This window comes from Gymnoscopelus braueri (genome assembly GCF_963280865.1).
Source record: "Gymnoscopelus braueri genome assembly, chromosome: 10".
NCBI classification, from domain to species: Eukaryota; Metazoa; Chordata; class Actinopteri; order Myctophiformes; family Myctophidae; genus Gymnoscopelus; species Gymnoscopelus braueri.
Window position 1 is genome coordinate 25609116 of NC_137611.1, and position 26137 is coordinate 25635252.

At 40.9% G+C, this 26137-nt stretch overlaps 1 protein-coding gene across 2 annotated transcripts in view; it reads right to left on the reverse strand.

Moving 5' to 3' along the window:
- The window catches only part of agap3 (ArfGAP with GTPase domain, ankyrin repeat and PH domain 3), a 134691-nt gene extending 110794 nt beyond the window's left edge, over positions 1-23897 (reverse strand). For both annotated transcript variants that reach the window (XM_080441228.1, XM_080441231.1), the window contains exon 1: positions 23139-23897. In XM_080441228.1, the coding sequence (XP_080297354.1) occupies positions 23139-23502 (364 nt within the window). In that variant the 5' untranslated portion in view covers positions 23503-23897. The remainder of the gene's footprint in view (positions 1-23138) is intronic.
- Between the last annotated feature and the right edge of the window lie 2240 nt (positions 23898-26137).

Genomic DNA, 26137 nt, shown 5'->3' on the forward strand with positions numbered 1-26137 from the left:
CTCCGTCCTGGCAGAGCTCCCGAGCCCATGAGTCTGATTCTGCCACCAGGCCAGTCCCTGGCATCCTCTCCAGATGGTGGTACTGGGGGGGGGGATGGGTGAACAGGGATATTTGGAAATGAGCAATGACTGGTTCCTGACTACACATCCGGCCGCTGAGTCTCATTCTCCTCTTCTTCTCTGCCCAGGAGATGCCAGGTGAGGCCACAGAGAGCGGATACTCCCCTGTCTGTTTCTATGTTGTACAGAGGTGCTAAGCTGCTTATTAGTGATAATGTCATGTTGCCGTGGTGTTTCACGTTTGAGGTGTAACACAAATATTTCAGAGGTCAGGTCACAGACTTACTAATGTCCAGCTGAATAGGCAAGAAAAATGAGCTGCACAAGGATATATTACATGAGTCTTATTTTGCTTACTTGTAAATGATCAGCATCTTATTATTGAAGTGTCAAACAAAACAAGGTGCATTTTATATATTCTAATTGGTATTCTAATCTTAATAAACATCAGATTAAATATTTAAGAATTTTTACAGTATATATTTTCATTTCCTCCCCCCCCCAAAAAATCTAAATTGTTCAAAATGTTTCATAAATAGCACATCTACAAGCTAACAACGTGTCACGACTCACAAGCTTGTGGGTGGGCTATTTTCAGATAGCCATTTTCAAACAGCCAAAGTATAAGGCTTAAGTGGTTATGGGATTTAGCTATAACCTTAATCTTCTATAGCAATCCCAAATTGGTCAAATAAGAGCATAAAGATTCTAGTTTGCTTCAATGGAAAACCTTTTTCGTAAAAATACTTTTGTAACAAAAATAAATAAAAATAGACCTCAATTATTTGGGGCTTGTGTGTGCTGACTGTGTGTCTGAGAGAGAAACGGGTGGGATTGAAAGAGAGAGAGTGTCACAACACATTTTGCACACTGAGGCTGGCAAAGCAAATCCTCTGGCCCAAAATGTCAAACTCCACTAGCGTGGAAAGAGTTGCGTCAGCTCCCATTTGCTCAAAAGCTCTGGAAGCGTTTCAAGAGATGCTCCCGCCAAAATTCTGTATGTGGTGCTGAAAGTATGTTTAAAAATGGTCGGAAACAAACGTCTCCTTTTGTGATGAGACAAGGGAAAGTAGAGAAGACAAGGGAAAGTTGCTAGTCTTGCAAAATGCCGCAGGACCATAAATTATGGTTTAAAAGTATACCATAGTGAAGAAAATTCAGTCCACAAAGGAAACACTATGAAGTCTGCCCAAAACGTTTTTCCTTGGCATTATCCATTGGAATATGTTAGCCATCATAAAAGCTATAGTAATTTAGTCACCAATCCTTTGGGGGTATTTTTCGTCACTGTACATTTGCACATACGTGTTGTCTGCTTGTCCTAACTTTGAAGAGCAGTGGGTGCTATTAATACAGTGCCTGGGTTAAGTGTCTTGCTCAGTGTGGCCACTTCGGCAGATAGACTGGGTGGACCGAGGGGGGCGGACCAGGGACCTTCCGATTCCCAGAAGGCTGCGATTCCCATTCAGCTATGGCCGCCCCAATGCATCATTATGATAATATGGATCTAATATACTGTCATTTAAATGCATTCAATTTTTTATTTAGCTTGCATTGCATTAGTGCCACTCACAGCTACCATTATGCGACTCAAATTCCTATCCATTTCATTTAAAGCATCCTTCTTGATTCTGAAGGTTTGTGAGTGGCATTGTTTTGAGGATATTAGATAGGATTTTACTCTGAGAGAGAGAGAGAGAGAGAGAGAGAGAGAGAAATGGGTGTGATAGTGATGAACATTCATGCAACACAGGCAGAAGTTGCTCTGTTGTTGTGAGTGTGCAGGTTGATTTATGACTCTCCTCCTTATGCATGAGGCTGCAGCCCTTACATAACTCTGCTCAACTGGAGCAGCCACGCGCCTCACTACGGGGGGTGGCACTGAATGAAACCACTGTACTGGCTGTGCCTATGTTCCTTCCTTTGTCATCATATCCCATGATTGTGCGATCATTACAGAGGTAAAGGCAAGGAAAGAAACGTCCATCTGAACTCACAAAATTTGAATGTATGTATTGCATGTTTTTGCATTTAAAAAGCAAAAAATATAAATATTTGAATATAATCAATCATGATGAGTTTTCCATTACAATTCACATTTGACAAATGACATGCTGACTACAATGGGGAAGTGCGCCACAAATCGACTATAGACCATATTATTATAGTTTGTCATTTCATTGTTTGACGCAACAGAGGATATCACAAGCAAAATTTAAAGCTACAATCCTTAAGTTCTATGTCCCTTGTCTCCCTCTCCTGACGAAGAGTCGGCATTGCAACAATGTCTGAATAACAAAAAAGTTCTTGTGTCCAATATGGTGCGCTGTACGGTGATCTGCTTCAAATAACTTTATTGACATTGTCAACCAGTAGGTGTCCTACCCTACACCAGGGTCAGAATTTCTCAATGGAAGAGTAGGGAGACAACCTCCAACCACTGCAGATGTGCTAGTTGTTATACTAACATTCTCTACCATACAGATTGCATAAAATAAAATGGTATTCCTTAACATAATTCCCAGCATGTAGCTTTAAGCAGTACCAAAGCAAATGCCACAAAAAAGACTGTGCTTATAATGAGATGAAACAGTACTCATCCGTTTGATCTGGGGCAGCGCATTATACATTTGTCAACATGAGCAAGTCTCTGCCAATGCAGGAAACCAAAAGAGCAAAGATACTCTGGAGTATGCCATCAAGAGGCATGTTCTAAAATCTGTAAAAACCACTGTAGGGGTGCATGTCATTGCACAGACCCCTTGTGAGTGTGAGGACATGGGTTCAAATCAGACCTATACCGTCTTGTCTCACATGTCTCCTCTCTCTGCCCTTGGTTTCCTGTCCATCTAGTTGATCTTTCTGAATAAACGAAGTATAAAAATACCAACAAAAAAATGCAGAATAGGGAACACCAACTAGGTAGGTGGACATTTTACAATGAAATGTGCATTTCTTATGGCGTGGGACCAAAGGGGTCAGGCGTCTAGAACAGGGTTCGTATTGTATGTGCCCACATCACAGCTCACTTCACGCTGATACGCTCAGTCGCTCACGTTAGTAAATTAGCACAACAACATTGGTGCTTCATCCGAAAATGCACACATAGTAACTTGCTATCCATATCTACATATGCATGGAAGCCAGTGTCACTGTGTATTTTATTAGGCTTATAATCTTATGCACTGGAATGAAAAGAAGCTCATTTGGAGTACTCTAAAACACATAACAGCTAATTCTGACCTCATATTTTGATTGGCTAAGAGGCATTCTAATCTCCCGATAACAGCATTCAGAACGCATGTCTAAACTCTGCCTACCTGATTGTACTTCATTGTACCTCTAACCTAGTAAAGACCACTAGACCAAAATGTAACATTAACCATCATCAGTTTTCTAATACACTCGAGGTCATGCAATACCATGAGATATTGGCACTGGTGTGCCAAGCTACGACACTCTGCCTTGTGCCTACCACTGCAGCACATCAGTGCCAATATATCATGGTAGACCACTGCTACAGGACATCCCAAAAATCATATCCTTTAAACAATAATTGAAATTGTAGTTCTCCAGTTAAACACTCCATTGAGTATTTGATCAAAACTCAGTTACCTACGGTTGAAATGCATTTTAAAGCCGGTGCCATATGGACATGGTCACCTGACCTTTCAGAGCCTTACTAACTTGGCAGAAACAAGGTAGGGCTCACTGCCAAACAAAACCAGCATGGACTGAGGGCACAGATACTAACTGTAGCATCACAACAACAACGATGTTGCATCTTTACCAGAGGCTGTGGGGGATACATCCATTTGATCATAATAAGTATTTATCTCTGGGATGTTCAGGATGGGTTGTTGGTTTGAGCTTGGACAGAGCAATGCCCTCTGCCCGGTAGCCAAAGCTCAAAATAACTGTGGAGGACAGAGTGATGGATAGTGCTGATAAGAGAGAGTGTGGTAGTTTGTAATCCTACTGTTCTGTTTCGTCCCTCGCAAACTGCAGTAGGCAGTGCATGGAAAAAGAACACTACACATGGTGTGTGGGCATCAAAACACAGCAATCATGCTCTCAATTTACAAACTTCAATACAGTTAAGATATAAGCCAAATGACATTTCACATTCTGGTTGGATTCCATTGTGCGGTCTTCACAACACTATTACACTATGCATTCAGTCCAAGACTTTATCAATACCTTTAAAATATGCATGTACTGTGGGAACTGATTTGTAATACTGGTGAATTTGGATGATAGAATCCAAAGTGATAGTAAGTGGGAGTGAGGTCAGGTTAGGTCCTTGCCCTCAGATAACGCACTCAGTTCCTCTTAAATGGGAATCCAATGTGCACTGAAGCGACACCACTGGGATGGCATGGCTGAGGAGAACGTCCTCCATGCCACTGCAACAAGACGGCGAGGCCAGCGCGTACACAATAATTACATGCCTGGCTTAGACAGAGAAGGGCCACAGGGGGATTGGACAAATTGCTTGGCCGTTGTGAGAAGTAGGCCAGCCGTGGGGGCTGTGTAAACATCTGGGAGCTTCTCTGGAGGTTAGAGGCATGAGCAATTATCACCAACAATCCAGCAGATCCAATCACCAACCCCCAGTCTTGAGATCTCTTAATGCAGCGTCAATACTAGCCAGTCTATCCATCGCCATGGGCAATGTGTTCTTAGCCCTTGTAACACAATGTCAGATATAAAATATTGAAAAACTACAGGGAAGAAGGCAGAGAGCAACTACTGCATGGAAATGCCAGTTCGAGCCTCTGAGAACCTTTTCCCCTTATGTGCCCTCTGTTCTTCACAACAGATTAACCAAGCGTGCTAAGTCAACTTATTAGAGGGCTTATGGGTAATTGAACTGCTCAAGTGTTAAGGAGGAACATCTCACATATCAATTGAACAAGTCAAACTCTCCAGGCAAGTGTTGTGAAAAAGCATGCATTTGTGGAATCAATCAGTATTCTCTAGCTTAGTTGGGACCTTTTTCATACCCAATGCTACTAAGAATGTCAAGATCGGATGTGGAGCCCAGGTGCGGCTGCAAACAAGGCTTCATTTAACAGCTGGCAATTGGACATACAGAGATAGACAGGACACCAGCAGATTGGCATGTCCATGCCATAGTTTTGAAAGAAAATTAGCTAATCTGGCAAATTGTTGTCTGTCCACTGTAGCTATATTCTACTTCATTATCTAGATGTCTCAATTCTACCATCTTTTATTTTTGTCAGTGGCAGTGCTCTAGAAAGAGTTTGAACGTGTATGCAAAGATTATTTGTAAAGCTTACAGTACCTGCACAGATGATTGATTGTTAGGAATTCAACAGGATTAATTCAGGATCATGAGGAGAGCAATGGAGAGAAGGAGCAAAAAAAGACTGTTAATGGTTTTGAAACCTAACATCAGAGAGAGATCAGTGCTAACTAATAATTATAGTATATATAAAGAATTCTTAATGTATCCAATCATCACATTTTATATTTATATATGACACAGGTGGCTTTGCTTTGCCAAACTTACAGCAAAATCTTGTCTGTATCTTAATTCAAATTAGATTACACAATGATGCTCAAAAAACATCAAATGATTGATGAATGAATGTTTCATAAGTTCACTACCAACACATGCAAACTGTCAGGGTATGATTTATGCAGCTCAAGTGAAGTCAACATATGGTCGACAATTTGATATTTTGCCATTCGGTCAGATGTCAGAAAAGTTCTGGCACAGATTGAGAAGGTTTCATTAATCTCTTCAGTGAACATAACGCAAGCTCTATGCATTATTCTCCTGCTCTGAATGTCAGTCTACAACATGTTGATGTGAATTACATGCAAATCTAAGACAAACTCATCCTTCTTGACTTTGAGTCTTTTGATATTAAAATTGTTAGTCTGTGAAATCACATCCAAGTAATCACAGAAATCAGAGGGGACGTGCCTTATTGAATTTGGGTAATCCTGCCCCACCCCACCCCCTGCTGACAGCCAGATGCTTAATTAAGTTAGCTGATATGGATTTAGCCATCCTATCTCTCCCATCTCCTCAACTGTTATGGTTGGTGTACACCCACACACACACACGTCTTTAACCACATGAACCCTACCGTCCCTATTATGGTGTAAACATTCAGCAAAAACAGGAGATCTACAAGATAGATCGGCTATTTTGGGCAAAGAGATTTGGTGTAGAGGGGAAAAAGGAGGGGACCAAGTAGCCTACAGACCCCTGGTGGCCCAGTCAACAAAAGTATGTATGGTTTAATAGCCTTTTTCTGGATCAGGGCCCACTTGAAAATCTCCATCTGACCACATGGCAGCCGTTTCGACTTTGGGTCATTTTTTCGTCTACTCAGGCTTTTGTGAGCCCCCAGACAGTTTTTAAGTTGCTTGATTCATTATTTAGATATTTGATATTCATTTTATCAGACACACCCCCTTCCTATACAAACCCATTATAACTTCAAACTCAATTTTTAGCAGGTTAGATTAATCAAAAACACCCGTCCTTGGTTCTGGTGACTCACCCTAATACGCAAGGGGCCCGTGTTTTTTCGATAACCTTTTTCATTTATTTTTAATAATTTTTGGGAAAAAATTAAAAAAACACACGGCCCCCTCGCGTAATAGGAGGGCAGGGTGAGTGACCAGAACCAAGGACGGGTGTTTTTGATGAATCTAACATGTTAAAAATGGAGTTTGAAGCTATAATGGGTTTGTATAGGAAGGGGGCGTGTCTGATAAAATTTATATCAAATATCTAAATACTGAATCAAGCAACTTAAAAAACGGTCTGGGGGGCTCACAAAAGCCTGAGTAGATGATAAAATGACCCAAAGTTTTTTTGAAAGTGAAATATCCCTTTAAGTGGTCAGATCTACACATTTGTAGATCTGCGTTCCCGGATTGAATGGGTTAACAGAGGGGTTAGTGGTTGCAGTCAAACACAGGTTGAGTATTTAGGTACAAAGAGAAGTCCAGCACGCTTCAGCCAGTTGAAGGTAGCCAGGAGGGCTGGTAGGTGCCATGCTCAACAGGGACAACTTGAATCAGAGAGAATAATACATGGGCACTTCAGTAGAAACCAAATAAAATACTGGAGCACTCCACTGCTCTGTACGTTTGTCAGGTCGAGTATTGTCAAACTTTAATTCATTAAAGGCTAGGAAAGTATCTGTGTAATTTTTTGATTTCTTTGGCTATTCCAAAAATAGCAGATATACAAGCTCCTAGCGCTGCACCGAGTGCCGCGCTACAAGCTTGTAGGTCTACTATTTTTTCTGGGGATTCTACAAACAGCTTTTTGAAAAAAACTTATGTTGCTATAATACCAGTGGTTCTCAAACTTTTTCATGTCAAGGACCTCCCAAAATGATATGCATTTGGCCGCGGACCCCCATCTCAAAATATGTTGTTCCAGGGACCCCCCCAGATAGAGAGATATATATTCAAAGATTTGCACACATTAAAAAAAACATTATAAACAAAGAAATCTAAAATGACACAGATGCGTTCCCGGTCTTAATGGGTTAAAGCAATCAGGCTTCACTCTTTTCCCTGAGCATCTAAGAAATTGTGCATCTCAGGCAGCAACCTGCATTTGTCCTCGACTTTAAAGCAATTTAAAACATTTTGTGGAAAATAAAAATATCTCAACAAGCCAGGGAGTAACACAAATCCAACAAAAAGACTGGCTATAGCCAGATTGTGTGTCTGGCAAGTACAGTATACTAAAGAGAAAACCTCCAACACACCAAAGTAGGCCTAATTGCCCACTGGATTCCAAAACCACACCCTGTGTGGTTTTGCTGTAGTACAGTGGTTTTCAAACTGTTTAATTTCAAGGACCCCCATAACTCTTGAGTGCACAAATGGAACCAAATGGTACTATTTGTACATTCTCAGAGTTACAGATCTGTAAGGGTCCATTTGGAACCCCCTCAAGGAACCCTGAGGGTCCCTTCATCCCACTTTGAGAACCACTGCTGTAGTGCATAGGATTATAGCTATCCACCCTGTCCTTGAGACCGTGCAGGCCGAGGTGTTACATTACTCAGCTACGGTCATATGCAACCATAGGTATTTTCAATGAATCATCGCCATACCAATGTGTTCATACAATAGCTCACTCAACAAAGCAGGCTGTTGTCAATTAGACGCATTGTAGCACACTGCAACTCACACATAAGACCAGTGAATTTAGGGGGTGAAGGGAAGTCACACATGCACACAGCACTGAGCAATTCTGTCCAACTTTCGTATTTTTGAACTCATAAAAAGTTTACATTCGTCAAAAACATGGAATTACTAAGCTAGGTGTTCCCAAACAGTTCCATGGCAAGGATCCCTAAATACTCATCGCCTCTGGCAGAAAAAGGGGGGGAAATGAAAATGTTGACAATTATGACATATGTGTATTTATTTATTTATATTTTTTTCCTTTCAATTTGGCCCCCACCACTTTGAAAACCTGTGTGCTAAGCAATTCATTACCCACTGAAAGGCTTTGAGCTAAAAACTAACCTTGAATTTAAGAACAAGCTGCCCTCGGCTATTCATCTCTAGACTAGAGACACTTCTTAAACAAGCAGCTGAGCCTCCAGACTACTCCCTGGTTGACCTGTCCTAAGGCCTCTCCATCTAGTGAGATCCCATCTCTTTTGTCAGAAATAAGGCTTGTCAGGTCCTGGGCCAACTGCAAACAAAGGGGGTTCGATCCACCAGTCAGTATGTAGAGGAGCGATGGAGACAAGAGTTCTCAAGTGAGAAACAGTCATTTTTCAGCGAGCGGCACAGTAGCATCATAGAAGTAAAAAATTGGCCATTGGAAAGGAATTAGCCCTGCCAGAGAAGTTAAGAGGAGGAGTGCAGTACCTCCTCTACTGCACTGGTTCTCAAAGTGGGGTCCTTGGGGGGGTACCAGGGGGTCCCCAGCAATATGTGTTAATATAGCGTCATCATTTGAACCACTTTAACCATATTTTATACTTTGGCTATTCAAGATACATTAGCTATTAGCAGATACACAAGCTCATAGCGTGTCACTTTGTGCCACGCTATGAGCTTGTAGATCTGCTATTTTTTTTTAAATCCCTGGCACAAAATGTTTTTGAGATGGGGGTCCGCAAGCCAAATACATAACATTTTGGGGGTCCTTGACATGAAAAAGTTAGAGAACCACTGCTCTACTGTATCCATCTATCTGCGTTACCCCCAGCAAACACAAACTTGCGTTACGTACATTCATCCCTTCTGGGCTTTGGCACTAAACGGTGCGAGGGGGAAGTGCGTGGAGAAATTCACACTTCAAGGGAGCACCACAGACACACACACACACACACACACACACACACACGCACACACACACACACACAACTTGGCTGTTACATAACATTGCCACCGCCTACCCATCCACCACCGGCTTTGCGCTGTCCTCCACTACTGAGAGAGACACACGACTCCCGAGTTCCTACACCAACATATAAAGCATCAAACACACAACAATCGTGACATATAAGCACATCATCTCTGGGTTCTTTGACACAAGGGCAGACCTTATAAATGACCTTTGTCGAGTCCAGATTGTGTAAACTGAGATGTCACTTTAGACCAGTGGTTCGGGGACCACCAGTGGTCCTTGAGGGGGTTGCAGGTGGTCCCCAGCTAAATGATGGAGAGTTGGTAACAAAAAGGGACCTTTATAGATCTTTAACTCTTGAGAGTGTAAAATGATTACGCTGACATTTCACGCTCTCAAGAGTAAAATTAGTGTTCTTTTGATCAACGTTTGCCTGTTATATCTCCAATGGTACCACATCAATACAGCATGGAATTGTGGACAAAATCGTATCCAACGATAACAAAATGTTACAAGTCTTGTCTCTTGATATGAAAAGGGTTGAAAACCACTGCTTTAGACTGTATTTCCCCTACCTGACATCTGGCTATGCATCAGAGTTAGTATGGTTTGGTTTCAAAGCAAGGTAGTGGTACATGTGAATTCCATAACTTTTACTCTCCAGAAGGTAGGGCTAAGTACGTGATACCAAATAAATAATATCACTATGTTTTTTGTTCTCAAAATTAAATGATGATATTTGGGGAATTACTTTCAGAATATATTTATAGTGCAACATGGGGGAGGAAAAAATATCATTAATATGGATGTGTTGACTTAACTTGACTTGTTACCTGGTAGAGGTATTCATTGTTCTTTTCACTCAGCTAGGACAATCTAATAAAACTTAAGAAAGTTGTATCGCTCAAACTGAATAACACAACCTTTAAGATTAGGAGAAGACTACATCTATTCATTCAACAATATCTATTCTCATATCATGGTATTTCGATATACCACCCTGGTCCCAGCTATACCAGAGGGCCAAATCTCAGACCTTGTTTGGGGGAGGGGACGACAACTGTCTCCCTTACAACATGGGTCAAGACAAAACAGAACTGTCTTTTGTAGTGTAAGTGTAATAGTGGCATCAAAATATGGCTTTGATTCTAGTTTGGGTCTGTTATTATCTCAAGAAGTGGATCAAAGCTAGATTTGAAGTCAGATTTTCAAGCCCAAGATGCTAAGTGTTTTCCTTAGAAGCTCTACAAACAATAGTAATAGAGAGGTAATCTCTAACTTTCAACATTCTTCATCCGAGTACAAGAGTTTGAAGCCAAATGAAGTAGCACAGAGCTCGGAGTACAACAGCGAAGCTAAAGCCTAGTTTATACTTTGTTATGATCATTAAAGCCCTATTATGTAATTGCTTTTGTTATTTGTCCAATCTTTATGGTAGAGTATGTAAATACAATAGAACTTATACAATTGGGGTGGTTGCATTTGGTCTCCCTGCTCTTCTATTGAGACATTTAGATCCTGTGTCCAGGTTGGACATGACCTTTGACACGATCCCGTTTCTGGTTTGACACAAATTTTGACCCGAAGGTCTTAATTAAATGTCTCCCCAAAGCAAGCAGGCAGGCTCCATTAGCTCAGTGGCATAAGCACTTGTGCAGGAGACCGGGTTAAAATGCAGGGTTGAAAAGGGAAAGTTACATAGTGCAGCTTTAAATTGCATAATGCATTTTTTTTACTTGACAATCAATCATTTCCAGCATAATTTAACAATCTAACCTCAACATGCACAATTGCTGCTAAAACAAATAATATCTCACATAATTATGTGAACGATTCTCCGTGTCATGTAGCATTGTAGCCAGGACACATCTCTGCATGCTAGTTGTTACCAAATTCACAACGGAATAGAGCACAGTGGGTCCTGTGTGTCATCATTTCTTCCATATATTTGACCTTATATTATTTAATCCGAGACCAGCAGTTTGCTCCTGCACAAAGAAATCGAGGCAAGCTCATCTTCTAAATGTGAGCACTCCGCTGCTGAACACTGCACTTTTCCTGCCAGCGCCCCCTCTCAGTCGATGAGCAAAGTCTCGTCATCTCAACTGATCCTGTTGAGAAGCTGCATTGAGATAGCCGTAAGCCAATCTTTCAATGGCTTGTTTCAAATATAAGAAAGGTCTGCATGGTCTGCTCAATTTAAAGACGGACTGCACCCCATCTTTTCAATAGGGTCCCTCAGTTCATGTCACTTTCATAACTGAGAGGGTATTGAGGATATCGCTGTTATGAATGACCTAACCTTTCCATTTGTATTCGCATTTTCCTGGATTTTGTTTTTTGGGGGTGAGGTGGGAACCGTGCTTTGAAAAATGCATTGTATTTTTGCCAGTAGCAGCTCTACCTGTTTAATACAGTAAACTCTTACAATAATGATGTACTGTATGTACCGTATCTGCCTACATTCAGTACATGCTGCAGTACTGTGCACGCACGCACGCACGCACGCACGCACGCACGCACGCACGCACGCACGCACGCACGCACGCACGCACGCACGCACGCACGCACGCACGCACGCACGCACGCACAGCGTGTAACTAATGGGCCTCTGGTACCATTGTAATACCAGGCTTAGAAAGCAATGATAAACTTAGACCCTTAAACGATGTGTCTAATGTATTATGGTTATGCTCTGCTCCCACAGAGCTGCTGTACGCATACATGAGTAGAATAAAAGATTATAAAGACTTGAATGTTCAAAGACTTTATATCGGTCTCTGAATGCAGTTTTGCACGTCAGATCAGTCTCAAAATGAAGAATGCAAACAGACAGAATCACAAATGTATTTTGGTATTTATATATTTATGACTCTCTCCACCAAAATACTTTCACTGCATACATATTTATCATTGTATAAAAATGTAATCCACATTAAAAGAATATTTCCACATACAAATATGTTGTTTTAAATATAATATTAATCTACAACTGTATGTATTTAAAAGTATTTGCGCCTCCATCAAAAAACATGTATATACACCATTAAACCTGCATTAAACTGCTTTTCACTTAACTGGATTTGTGTGTGGGTATTTTGAGACTCCCCTGAGGGGCTCACAAATCAGAGGTCTCCTTTGTTTTCAGATGTCTCCTTCTATTTTAACCAATCACATAGACCAGACCAATGTATCTGGAAGTACATGCTCATGGGTAAACTAGGAAAAGGTATCTGAACTGATTAGCTTATATCTTTTGACAGCAATGTTAAATATTGTATTATAGTATATAGATGTATAAATCAATGAATGTTTGCATTGAAAAGTATTTTTGTGGAGAGAATCAATTTACTGAAACATATTTGTGAATCCTGTAAATTCATTCATTTTGAGACTAAAGCAGTTAGCAAGTTTTCAGCTATCTTATGGGCCAATCCAAGGTAACAGAATGCATCATAAAGCTTTCGTCTATGTGAAAGTGATTCATAGAAGGGTTTGGTAGAGCAAACAAAGTGTCTATTCAAACCTAACTACTTGATTTAGGGCTGAGAAGTAAAGCCCAACAGAGAAACTAATACAAACGTAAAACGTAAAACAAGGACCGACTTTTACAGGAAGTAAACAGAGCTGAAGTTCTCTGCAGGCCCCATGGCTGTCCAGGAAACCTCTCAGATTTTGGGATGAAAATGGCACTGCAACTGTGCTTCTACACAGCACAATCTGGAGTCTTAATTTAACGGAAAAGCATCCATGTTTACCTCTCTCAAGAAGAGTTAAATTAACATTCCGTGTTTTACTGTGCACTTGTAGTACATGAGGTTCACATACTCCACCACATGACACAAGTCACGGGTCACGGCCAGGGGGAGTACAGCAGTGGAACAACTTTAGGTTATTCCAGTCAGGGAATGCAGGAAATGGGGTATAAACAGTAATGGGGTCACATTTCACTTCCTCTCCAGTGATTCCCTGAGAAAAAGCTGTTTCTTTGGGGAAAAAAACCCTCTTCCTGCAGTTCTGATCAGCTGAACGGTGAATGAACATGGCAAAGAACTGTTACGGTATGAATTTGTCCCATCTCTAAGGAAAGTTCTTAAACGTTACATCCTTGTCCATTGTTTTACACGAAGGCAACAAGATGCCTGGAAAGCAAATATCTGGCATGCTGCCTGGATATACTGCCTTTGAAGACAACACACACACGCACACACACACACGACAACCGAGGTCACAGCGTCAGAGATCATCAAGCCTATGACATCTACATATGGAATGTGGAGCCAAGGTGATAATATCCAGTTGACACATGTTAAACAAGCCATATTGACAGTGCGCTCACCTCAAACAAACTAAACCCCACAGAGCACACTTATAGGCCTTCCTTAGTTTCATCAACAGAAAAGAAAACATTCAGAACTTCACGCCATAAACTATGCAGTAAGGATTCCCATTCTATTTTCATCCGAGTGAGACAGCAAACGTCACACTGCAATCCATGTAGTCTTTAATCTAAACACCAAATGTGCCACATGATTTTAGCCCTGGTGTTGGTTGAAGCAAGTCTACAAAAGACTGAACCTCAGAATTATACTCTGGAAAATAGATTCGTCATCTACTGGCAATGTGACCCCTAAAATGTCTACAGACTTACAAAAGGAATGAGCATTCCTCATAAACACTTAACCCAATAAACTACCTCATTGACATAATAGAATAGTGACAGATGACTCACAACACCTCTATCTAGCTTCAATCTTCTTTTTCTATGACAAAAAAAAAACTATTCCAAGGTACGCCCTTGAGAGCCAACTGATACATAAAACTGTGACATGGCCCTGCGCTATTAAGAAATGTGATTTAATTTCCACAGCCCTGCAACCTTTAAATAGACTGCGTGTTCCCAATTAGCTCTCAAGAAATGGGAGTTAGCGACTCCTGACTCCAGTAAAACAACCACCACAGTTACGCTGTCATACTCCACTGCATTATGGCCTTACACATGCACAGCAACGCTATCATACTCATCTGCATTACAGCCATACACATGCACAGCTACAATGTCATCCTCCACCACATTATGGCTTTACACATCCACTACTACCATCATACTCTACCACATTGTGGCCTTACACATGCACTGCTACTTTAAGCTGTCATACTCCAATGCATTATGGCCTTGCACATGCCATATTTCCTTTATGCATTTTCCTCTTCAATGTGGAAAATGCATTCCCTGAGGGCCAGGAATGTCTTGGTATGAATTCTCTCTTCAGAGTGACAGGATAAAGCTTGAGCTCTCCTTATTCATAAATGTTCTAAAACAGCAGTACTGATTCGGGACCACTGCTCACAGTGCTCAGCTCACATGGTGGGAGAAATTTAAATGGACAAATTGTTCTCGGATCAGCATTCCTATCTATCATTGAAATCTTATATGAATAGTTGCCCATAGCGCTGGGCAAAACATCAATATCATATTGATATGCTGTGTTCTTATTAGCTGTTCCATTTGTGTTTTGTAATTGACTGCTATAACTGCCATGGTGAAATTTCCCTTGTGGGATTAATAAAGGTAGGTAGGTCTGTCTGTCTGTCTATTTATCTAGTGTGATATGGATATATACTGTAAATATCGTCTGTAATTTTGGATATTGTAATATTGTGATAGGGCATAATTGTTGTCCTTCCCGATTTCAAAGACTGCATTGCAGTAGAGTGTAATTTTCTGAACTTTTCTGACTGTTATATTATTATAATATAATAACTAAGTGGTCATATTATACCTATTATAATATAATAAATAAGTATGCATTACTGATGATTATTAATCAAAAAACTCATTGTGTAAACATTTTGTGAAAGCACCAAGTCGTCCCCACAATATAGTCACAATATCGATGTTGAGGTATTTAGTAAAATATATTGTGATATTTGATTGTGTCCATATCACGAGCCCTATATTTGCCCTCGATCCCAGGTTTATTCTTCACCATCATCCTCCCATCCATCCCTAACCAGGACAGGGCCTGGATCTTCCAAACAGCTAGACATGGGACCGTTGGCAGGCTGATGGGACTAGGAGGCATATGCGCCATTCCATCTGTTGCTCACTCATTGCCTTCCAAAGCCCCGTCCACTGTCAGTGACCATCTGGTTGCAGCCCTGCAACACCGGCAGGAAACACAAGCACTTCCACAATGGGATCTGGATGATGCACCGGTTGGGGGAGAAAAAACAACAACCTGAGGGCAAATTTAATTGACCATTCTCTTGACCTTTAGAAAAGACAGCCATTGAAAATCTAATTATATTATATAACATAAAATAACACAATTATGATCTTCTATATGTGACATCAAAATATCTGACAGATTGTTAACAATAATCCAAATGATTATGTTTAACGTACAACCATATAATAATCTAGCACAGAGCTGATGGTCATGTGGAAGGTCCTGGTTGTGAAAAGCAGATCAAGTCGACTTGAAAAGGGAACACAAATTTCAAAGTTCACATATCCTTTTTCTCTAGCCGAGGACAGTTCAATCAATAACTAATGGGTGATGTCAATAGCACTCCGTCAAGAACCCACAGAATGAGGACTTTAATCTGAGAAATGCTGCCACACTGACATTTAATGGAAAAGCAGACTTTGTGGATTTGTGGCCAATAGATTACAGTAATGGGCATCCAAATGAACAACATAGAATAGCACTTTTACATCGAAATTATCTTCATTCAGCAACTACAGTAGCAGTAACCCAATTTAATTAAAACCAAAAAAGCTGCTGTTGCAGTCCACTTTCATCTTTTTGTATGCAGACAGTAACTGAGCAGCATATCTGTGTTCACAGCATAGAGTCAAGGGTGGGACAAACACATCTCACTTATTTCTGCCTGTAGGAGAAAGTGAATATTCAGTGATGCACACAATATGAATATAGGGAAAATGCATATGAGCTCTGAAATTCAGTGCCGTTCCACTTTAATTCACCATCATACCGTTACTCCACTCTCTCCTTTAACAAAACAGAAATAACAAAACCAAAAAAACACATTCTACACCTTCTACCATTTTCAATTGAAAGGAGTATATGACTTTCCTTTTTTCCCAACCCTTTTCAGGAAACTAACCAGCTCCTCTCCAGCCCTTCACTTTCAGAACAGTGAGAACACAAGAAAAAATTTAGCTGTCCATCAATGGGAGAGAGAGCCTTTGTTCAAAGGCACAATGGGGGACATTCTGCTGTGAAGTATAGCGTCACACTCGCTGAGCGTACGCAGTGGTGCTGCAGCAGCGAATGGCCACGGGAGCTGCTGATGCAAAGGCAAGCCCCCTGACCCCGACAGACCTCACAGGCCCCCTCCGACCCCATGGTGCCCTGCATGTGCTGCCCACCAGCTCGGCTCATCCCTGATGGCCAAGAGGTCAACAGTCATGTCCAGCGTTGAACTCACTTGAATGAGGCTGTAATGAGCATTTTCAAGCGGGAGATGAGAGAAAACTGTATGGGCTAATGACTAAACAAAGAGCCTTTTCAGAGCGAGGCGTGTGTGAGCCCCGTTATCTGTCATGCCTCTGTCAGGGGAAGAGACTGCTGCTGCTGCTGCTGCCGCTAGTTGGTCTCCTGAGATTAAACCTGGCCATGATGAAAACTTGCTGTGAAATCCCCCCCCCCCCCCATTAAGTATTAAATATAGCTGACACAAGGAACTTGCCGCCATCTAACGTAGAAGCTTCTCGATATTAATGCTACGGGTGATCTGATCTTCCAAGTGAATGTGAAGACAACAAGCGCACACTTGGTAGAGTGTCAGTTTCAAGTATGATGACTGACATGACTGCTTCATGCTCAATTCAGGTTGTTCCCTTCAATTTCTTCTACAGTCCAAAGGAGTATACTTTGTCATACAACTACATTGCTTGCTGAAAATAACTTATTTTGAAAGTATAAAGTGAATTACTTTTTTCACTTGAATTTCTTTTCGCCGACTTTGGTAAAAAGGATCTCTACAGCCAGAGCACTTGGATCATTCTCCTATTACCTTTGGTAGAAATTGGGCTGACTCCAAGTGACTCAATATCCCAGAGTTGGACACAATCCAGGCTTTGCAGATGTGTTTATCTGCTTTCTCCTACTTACGGAGGTACAGATCTTTAGCCAGCAACTCACCCAGCTACTCTATAAACACACAACATTCCCCAACCAAGACATTCTACATTAAATAACATAATTAAGAGTCGCAGGTGGTGGGCCTGGTGGCACTGACTGACTTTTCCAGTTCTCTCTGTCAAATCACCCTCTAATCCATAATTAAAGGTATGGTGATTTGCAATACAATGAGCAGATTTCAGCAGCTAGCAGCAGAGGCACTGACACAGATGGCCTACGGTGATCAATATCTTTAAATGATTATGTCCCCAGTCTCCCCACCGTTAGCAGCCATCACATCTTCTATCCTCAACCATCTCAGGCTTCATAACATTCATTCGTCTGAGTCTGGAGTGAATCTAGTCTCTAAAATGTTTTTCTTGTCACATTAAATGACCAATATTATTCGACTCATAGCCTTGGAGAACATTTGGCATGTACTGGTCCTACTATGACCCCTTTTTTCTGACCTCTATCACTCAAATAGTGTCAATTAAATGATTGTCTACGCCAGGCCGAACGGCCGCAGGGCAGATGGCTGGAGACTATGTTTTTGCCCCTGTCCGTCCATGTGTCGGTCTGTCTGTCTGTCTGTCCGTCCATGTGTCTGTGAGCAGCTAATCTCTGGCACCGTTGGACCGATCGGTGTGAAACATTGCATGCACACTCCCTGGAGGCCTCTGCCCTGCATTTTTCACATCTTCCCATCGGTACCAGGAGGACGATTTTTGCAAAACATTTTCTGATATTACTCCTACTGTCTAAACCTCACGCAAATCGGTACACAGTATCTTTCATGTGATCTAGACGTATCTGTCAGATTTCTCATATTTCATCCTGATTGGCTAAGATTGGCTTCCAAAGTTTGCAGGATTTTGCCCAAATCATGAACGTAGCTTCTAATTGCCGGGAAACTTTGCACGCACGTTCCCACTATGCTGAGGAAGAAATGCCACCCTACATTTGTCAAATTGGCCTCATGGTGGCGCTAAAACAGGCCGATTCACATTTTGGCTAATAAATCTTGAACCGTCGGTCATAGAATCAAAATTCTACCGATTTTGTCCAAAACTCGATCGGAACACATTATCTCTGGGGTCATGGGATCAACATGCATCAGTCAGATTTTTCAGATCCTATTCCAATTGGCTGTGACTGCCCTCCAATGTTTGCGGGCCCTGGGTAGGTAACCCGGCCTGGCAGGGACCTGTGCGAGGAGCACACTTTTCTAGTTTCTGCATGATTTCTTTTCGGTGCATACCGAAACACTGCGTAACACACTGTGTAAAATGTACCCTTAGTGGTCCATTTTACACTCTCTGAGTTAAATTAACACTCAGGTTTGACTGGGTGGGAAATCAATCCACATCCAACAGCAGTGAAAAAGAAGCAGTCTCATCATCATTCTTTGGAATAGAGTGATGATGCTTACAGTCTCCTTGGTAATTGACTGGTGCAGAGATGCAGTAGGTACCAAGCAACTGCTTAGATGCCACACTCTGCCAGCAAACTTCTAGGCAGGCTTCTGTCTGTCGTGTGCTTTCTGTATCGCTGTGTGTCGTCTCCACTGGTATTTCTGTACACAATGTTCCATTATACTCCAACCTGAAGTGAGTGCAGGCTAACAACTCCCTGCCTGAAATCCCGGTGCAGCCCAGCTAGAGAATCTATGGATTTAGGCACTACTCTGCCCTTGCTCTGACATTGGACCACCAGAGTCTTAAGGGAAATGAAACTTCAATTATAAAAGCAAGACATGGTTGAGATTTCACAGGCTAAGTAATACAAGATGATTTCTCTTAGGGTTTTAAGATTACCGATATCACCGTAGCAATGTGAGCGTCATCAAACTGATGGAATTAAAACACGTTTTGCCCATTAGAAGTGTGAAGTCAAAAAATTCTCAAGAGTCAATCAGCAGTCCTAAAGAGAAAAACCCAACTGGAAGTTAAGCTCAATGCTCTGACCTAGGGCTGGGCGATCTGATTTCAAATCAATATTTCAAACTTTTGCCACGATTGCGATTAATGAACAATATTTATTACGAAAATAGCAGATCTACAAGCTCACAACGTGTTGCGTTGTAAGCTTGTAGATCGGCCATTTTCAGTATTTTGTACACCACCATTGTACAATGAAGTATAATACAGGCTTAAGTGGTTAATCAGACTTTATGATTGATGATTAAAAAAAGATTGTCGATTATTGAAAAAAATGACAGCAATGCTGTGTATTTATGGCATAGGGTCAGGGTGGTACCTTGTGATTGCTTACAACCAGGAAAACAATATAAAAAAAGTTTGATTTGAATATAAATTAGGGCAACAACCGGAATGCCTCTTGCAAATTAAACTGGGGAACCAAATAACACTATTCCCAGGGCATAGGCTTGTTAATGGAACACTCCTCCTCATTGGAATGACTAGCTAAAAGTATATCCCAAATCACATTAGAGATACAGTATGAGAGATGCCTCTGTCTTTATCACGATGATTTTAGTCAAAAGCCCTGATCAAGTCCAGTGTCCAACTTACTCAAGGGTATACTCAAGTAATATTTCAAAACAAGCTTGCTAAGCTTCTGACCTTGTTTTGAGTCATGAAAACATACTGCAACATTTGCCCCCGCCATTAGGTCTTACTTTGTTAATGAAGGGCCTTACAAATCTGCTATTCAGAACAATCAATTATGCAATAAGGATATGGTATCAAATATCATGCCAGAAGAGTGTTGGATATGCATTAGCTTATCCATCTCACTCTTTATAGGTGTATCAGATGTGGAACTCCTAAAAAATGAATAAAGGATATTTTAACTTGTGTTTGCTTTTGGTGTGAAGGGTACAGGGGCTACTTTGCATACATACATACTTCATATACATGTAATGTCCCGGAATACAATGTTGGCTGCTGTAACAATAGCTGCTAGTACTGTAGCATAGAAATGCATTATGATTGTGAGTACCGTTTGTTCCAAACTGATTACTGTAGTTATTCTTTCTTTGAAGAGGAATAGTATCATTTGTCCTCTATTGACAAAGTTACTCAAATGCCAAAATAGCAAAGTACACCAGAACCTTCTAAAGAAATGACTGAAACTACTAGTGCTCGACAGTAAATAGTGCAAAGTGAGGCAAGAGATACAAACCTAGCAATTCTATGTTGAATGGTTTATCTTACAAAATGTACATATAGGTACATCTACAGGTCTACATCTAACGGTCATAAAGATTGATCAAGTAAAAAAAAAAGACCTTGGTAGCAACAGGGATACATTTTCTAAAGACTATAGGATTTCAATTCATTCATTCTCCAACATTCAACTAAAGGCATGAGCCACTGGTTCCTTAGCAACAGACTCTCTGCGATGAGGCAAAATTGAAGAACGGAGCTGCAGTTCTAGTGCAGGTGAATACTGAATATATAAAAAGTCGCACATTGTCTCCTGTTGCAGCTCTTCAAAGCAACAGTGGAGGTTATTAAGAAAATTAGATCCATTTAGCATTGTAAACAAAATAAAGTGTCAAAATCAATGTAATGTTTTCTTTTCATGATGGTGCATCTGGCAATAAGATGCGTTATAATCTTCAGACTAAAACAAGATACTTGAGTCAAAATTGAATTGAAATTGGTACAACCCCTGTGCATATAAACTATGTAACTATCAATTCCATTACTAAGCCTAAAAGACAGACATACCAAAGACCCACTGGTCAATAATCTATTATGAACTAGATTACTTTCATTTTCATAATGCTTTGCCCTGAACCTGGAGCATATAAGGTCACATTGCACAACATGCTGTTCTTGCCTTACACCTGCAAGTGTAATAACTGCTATGCAGGTGATGCTGATGCTGATGTGAATTGATAATAAAACAATAATAGGGATGAATAAAAATGTAACATTGAAATTCTAAATCAACTATCAACTTAGAATAAGCAAAGAAATATATGGACAATGCTCCTCGCAATCAATTAAAAATAAAGACTTTAAATAGCCCCTTCTCTGCTTTGTAGTTATTTGGTGGGAAGATAGAAGAGTAGACAAACTCTGGTATGATGTATGCCAGCAATGTCTTTGGGGCCTGTTATGCAATTCCTATTTTTTCTCAGATAAAACATAATACATTGAAATGTGAGCATTTTCGACCCGAGTGTCCATGAGACGCTTTGGAATATTGCCATTGCTTACCTACAGTATTTAGATTGTAGAAATGTGAAAAATTATTCAGGCTACAATATTTTGTTATGCAGTCTCACCATTTACGAACCACCACCTTCAAGCATAGTGCCACAGAATAGATTAACATTAATTTCTGCAGCCCCATGTGGATTCCTTTCTATTGTAAAAAATAATAATAATAAAAGACTCCTGCCACCAGCAAAGAAACCTGGTTTCCTTAACAATGCCCCCCCCCCCCCCACACACACACACACACACACACACACACACACACACACACACACACACACACTACACTATGGGTCATGGCTTTTACTTAAATCATTCCTCAAATAATTTCCACAATTTTAGTCAGTAAATGCTGATAATGTTACCATGCATCCAACATGCAGCAGTGAAATCATTGAGTTGCCTGCCTGTGCAAGATTAGATGAGTACAACATCAGTAAAAGAGGCTACTGGACATAATAACAGAATACTAGACATCAAGTGAGAGCTCCCATCATATTAGGAGGGCCTTAGCAGAGAGCTGACAGTTTGCATCTTCAACTGACTGTGATTACTGTAGCTTCCTCTGAGTGAAACTGGATGGTTAATAATAATAATAATATTACTCTCAACTCAAGGCATTTCTTCAGTAAGCACACACACACACACACACACACACACACACACACACACACACACACACACACACACACACACACAGTAAGAAGTCAGCATTAAAACTGACGTCCATGATACTATCCTGAAGTACAACTGTAATAAGTGTAATTCCATGATGCTAGCCCCTGTTTGATAAATCCAGGACATTTAACCATTTAGTGTGGTCATCATTGTGTGTCACTTCAGTCTGTCACAACAAGTAGCCTGTAACATATTCTGCAGAACAACTAAATCTGTTCTGTTGTGTGACATTTGCTCTCTTCAGCAACAGAACCGAATCTGAGAGCTAAGTAGGCTAAGATTACATAGGCTAGCTCCTTTCGGAACCCTGAATACCTTTTTTGTATTTGGGAAGGCGGTATCCCAAATTTAAAAAAAGAAAGGTATACAGAGTCCCGAAAGGGGCTACTAGGCTAGCTACCTCTCGTGGTGGTATGTATTGCATATTATTGTAATGTATGTGGTCAATTAGTTCCATTGAGGACCCTGACCTGATCCCCTAGAGTCCTGACCTGATTGTGATTTCCTAGAGACCCTGTCCAACAAACTGAAGTGTCTGTGATTGTTGACACTTTTGAGCGCCCATGGCAACAATGTTGCCACCAATGTGAATCACAGAAGGCAACCCCACCCCACCCCCCAATGAATGAAAGGCACCAAGCCACAGTGAAATCACAAATCAGTGATCTCACTTTTACTCACCTTCAATAGAGATTACGTGTTCGCGGATCTGATTCTGCAAAGCCAGGTCATCGATGCGTTCGATCAAGTCGTAGATTGCGTAAATATTCGGGTGGACAGACTCGAACCGATGGATCTCGGCTCTGATGGCCGCAGAGTTGGACAGAACAAACTGGGAGCCTGGTGTGCCGGGTTGGGCAGTCTGGCACGATACAGTCCCCGAACCAAACTGACCACCCCCGGAGCTGGCAGATGATCCGGATCCGAACTGGGACGGGATGGACTGGGGCACTGGAACAGGCGCCGGGACCGTGCCTGGAGTGGGCATGGCCGGCTGCGACTGCTGCGAGATACCGGACACTGGGACACCCGACTGGAAATTCATCTCGGTTTGAACGACTAACTCGTTTAAACGGCCACCCAGTAATACACAAACTACAGTTGTGATGCAAGCGATGCGATCAAAAAGAAGTCCACGCAAATCAGCGGTCTGACGGCGATCGGCGCAGGAGCATCAATAGTTGGTCGCCAATTGCAACAAAACGCGGTTCTTGTTCATATTATTACAACTTCACTGTGATTCATTGTCTGTTATTGGCTAGCCGTGTCCAGTCCAGGGCCCTTCTCTCTGTGGCTTTACAACCCGCTGCCTATCACTAGACACACCTTTATGGGGAATACCGCTGGAATAGACAAACCGTTTTCCTTTAGTTGCTCTGTTTGTAGGAGACAATGGGCTAGGCTTCAGCACGGCGCCCCTGGTCCACTGCCTTCAATGCGTTGTTTCTGTGCTGCTGGAATGAAATAGCGTTTCAGTCCTCTTTTGGTCCAAGTGGTCCCTGCCCAGCAGCGCCCTCCTCCGCATGCTCAAACGTCACCCATCACGTAATTGTACTTCTGATGGGGGGAGGGTGTCATTCGATTGGATGGAGGGAGAGAATAAAGCAACGTGCACATCATTACAATAAGCTACCTGACAGTTATGCAACCAGCATTTGTCGTATGGGAAGAAAACAATATTTACCTCATGGTAGTTGGTATACTGGTTATGGCATATTATGTAGTATTGAAGCCACACACAAATTATAACACGAATAAATACAGATTCATGCAAATATATCAACAAAATAGGAAAGAAGAATAGCTACAAATGCAGTAGACCTGAAAGCAATAAACAGATATGGCCGATCATCTTTTGCACATTCTATAATCATTTTTCAATCATCTATGCATAATTGGTTATTGTGTCGATTGGGGTTGATCATCAAAACCAATGCAGTAGCCCATGTTTACATTTTCAGATCTCCAAGTTTTCTTATGATCATAGGTTTGTAATTCTCTTATGATAAAAAAAAAAGAAAAAAGATCTGTATATATATATTTTTTTTTATTGCACAAATTGCTGTACGTGGTATCACTGGTATGTGGCAGGCAACAGTATACTGTAGCAGCCTACCTTTCCCACCCCCTGTCCTGGCCATATGGAGCACACCCACTTATCAGCCTATTATCACAGCTCCATGCAGTGCATCATGGATGGTGGGGTCATGGTTTTCCTCCTTCCTACACACCATGCCCACTTGATCTACTACCACTACGCCATAATATCAAATCATAAAACATGCTTTGTATTCTGTCTATGCACATGAAGAAGTATTATTATTATCATTACAGTGTTTCATGATATTCACTGACAGGGAAGCCATCTGCTGTGTAAACGCACAACACCAGATTCTGCAACTGTTCTGAACCAAAATGTTGAATAATTCAGACTTTCTGGCAAGGGACTTATTATTATTTGACCAGAGTGGAAATGGCGATGTCATTTGTTCAACCCAGATTTGGTATAACTAAGGGAATGAACTCTTTCTCATGCTATGCAACAAAAATGTAGAATGCCCTACCAAAAGGAATAGCCTAAAGGAGTGTAAAACCCTACTCACTTTCAAAACTGCCCTAAAGAAACATCTTCAGGAGGCTGCAATTCCAAACTGGCCCCTGTCAAAGTCTTAACCTAACCCCCCCCCCCCCTTGCGTCTCATACCAGTAACCTGTACACTGATTGTATGACGTTCTGTATAGTAGTGTATATCTGTCTGTCTCTTATATGTCATCATGATTTGTGTGCGTGGGAACTCATTTTAAACAAGCTTAGTGCTTTACCAGTTATCCAATTTAGTAGACCTTGTATTGTGAATTGTACTTCCATGTACTGTTTCTGATGTCTTACTAAATAAAATACATCAATCAATCAATCATATATAGTATTATGCTCACTAACGGTTCTTGTTTACCACTTGACTTGACCAAATTGTTTGTCATTTGTACTTAGGTAACTTCTGCTTTGATAGATGTATTTAACCAAAAATAGCTTATTATTTTTTTACCATATTATATTTAGTAAAATATTTTTGTAATGTATTGCAAATTCCACAAATCCCTAATTTAAGTATAGTCTACCATGTGTTCCCAATGTACTCAATGTTTATGCTGAATCTTCTGCTTTTATTCTGCCGCACCAACTTACTTATTTAGAAGCTTTTCCCCACAATTAAAAGGACAAGAATCGCTTCACATTTCCCCCCTGCATTTGTTTCATGATTAGGTGGAATTATTGTGAGGAACTGGTTGTGTGTTTTTCTGTGTGCTCACATTGGTTACTAAGCAAAAGGGTATGAAGATGCCAAACATATATAGACCTACTTCTAAATATAACAATGATGGCAACACATGTATAACTCAAGGTCCAAACCATGTGTTATCAGCATTCTGCTACCATCTGTTGACCAAATTTGGAACTCACCAGTTACATTCCATTCAGCAATACATTGAATCTTTATTTAATTTTAATTTTGCCCAAAATAGGCACTCCAGGGTTAATATGCTTAATCTTACACTGATACGTTTACACAAAGTAATTGTGTAATAATAAGTTTCACTTTCAACACAACACAACCATTCAATAATTTATTGTTATTGTATATCTTTATGCCAATTATGTTCTTAACTGTGGTTGAGGT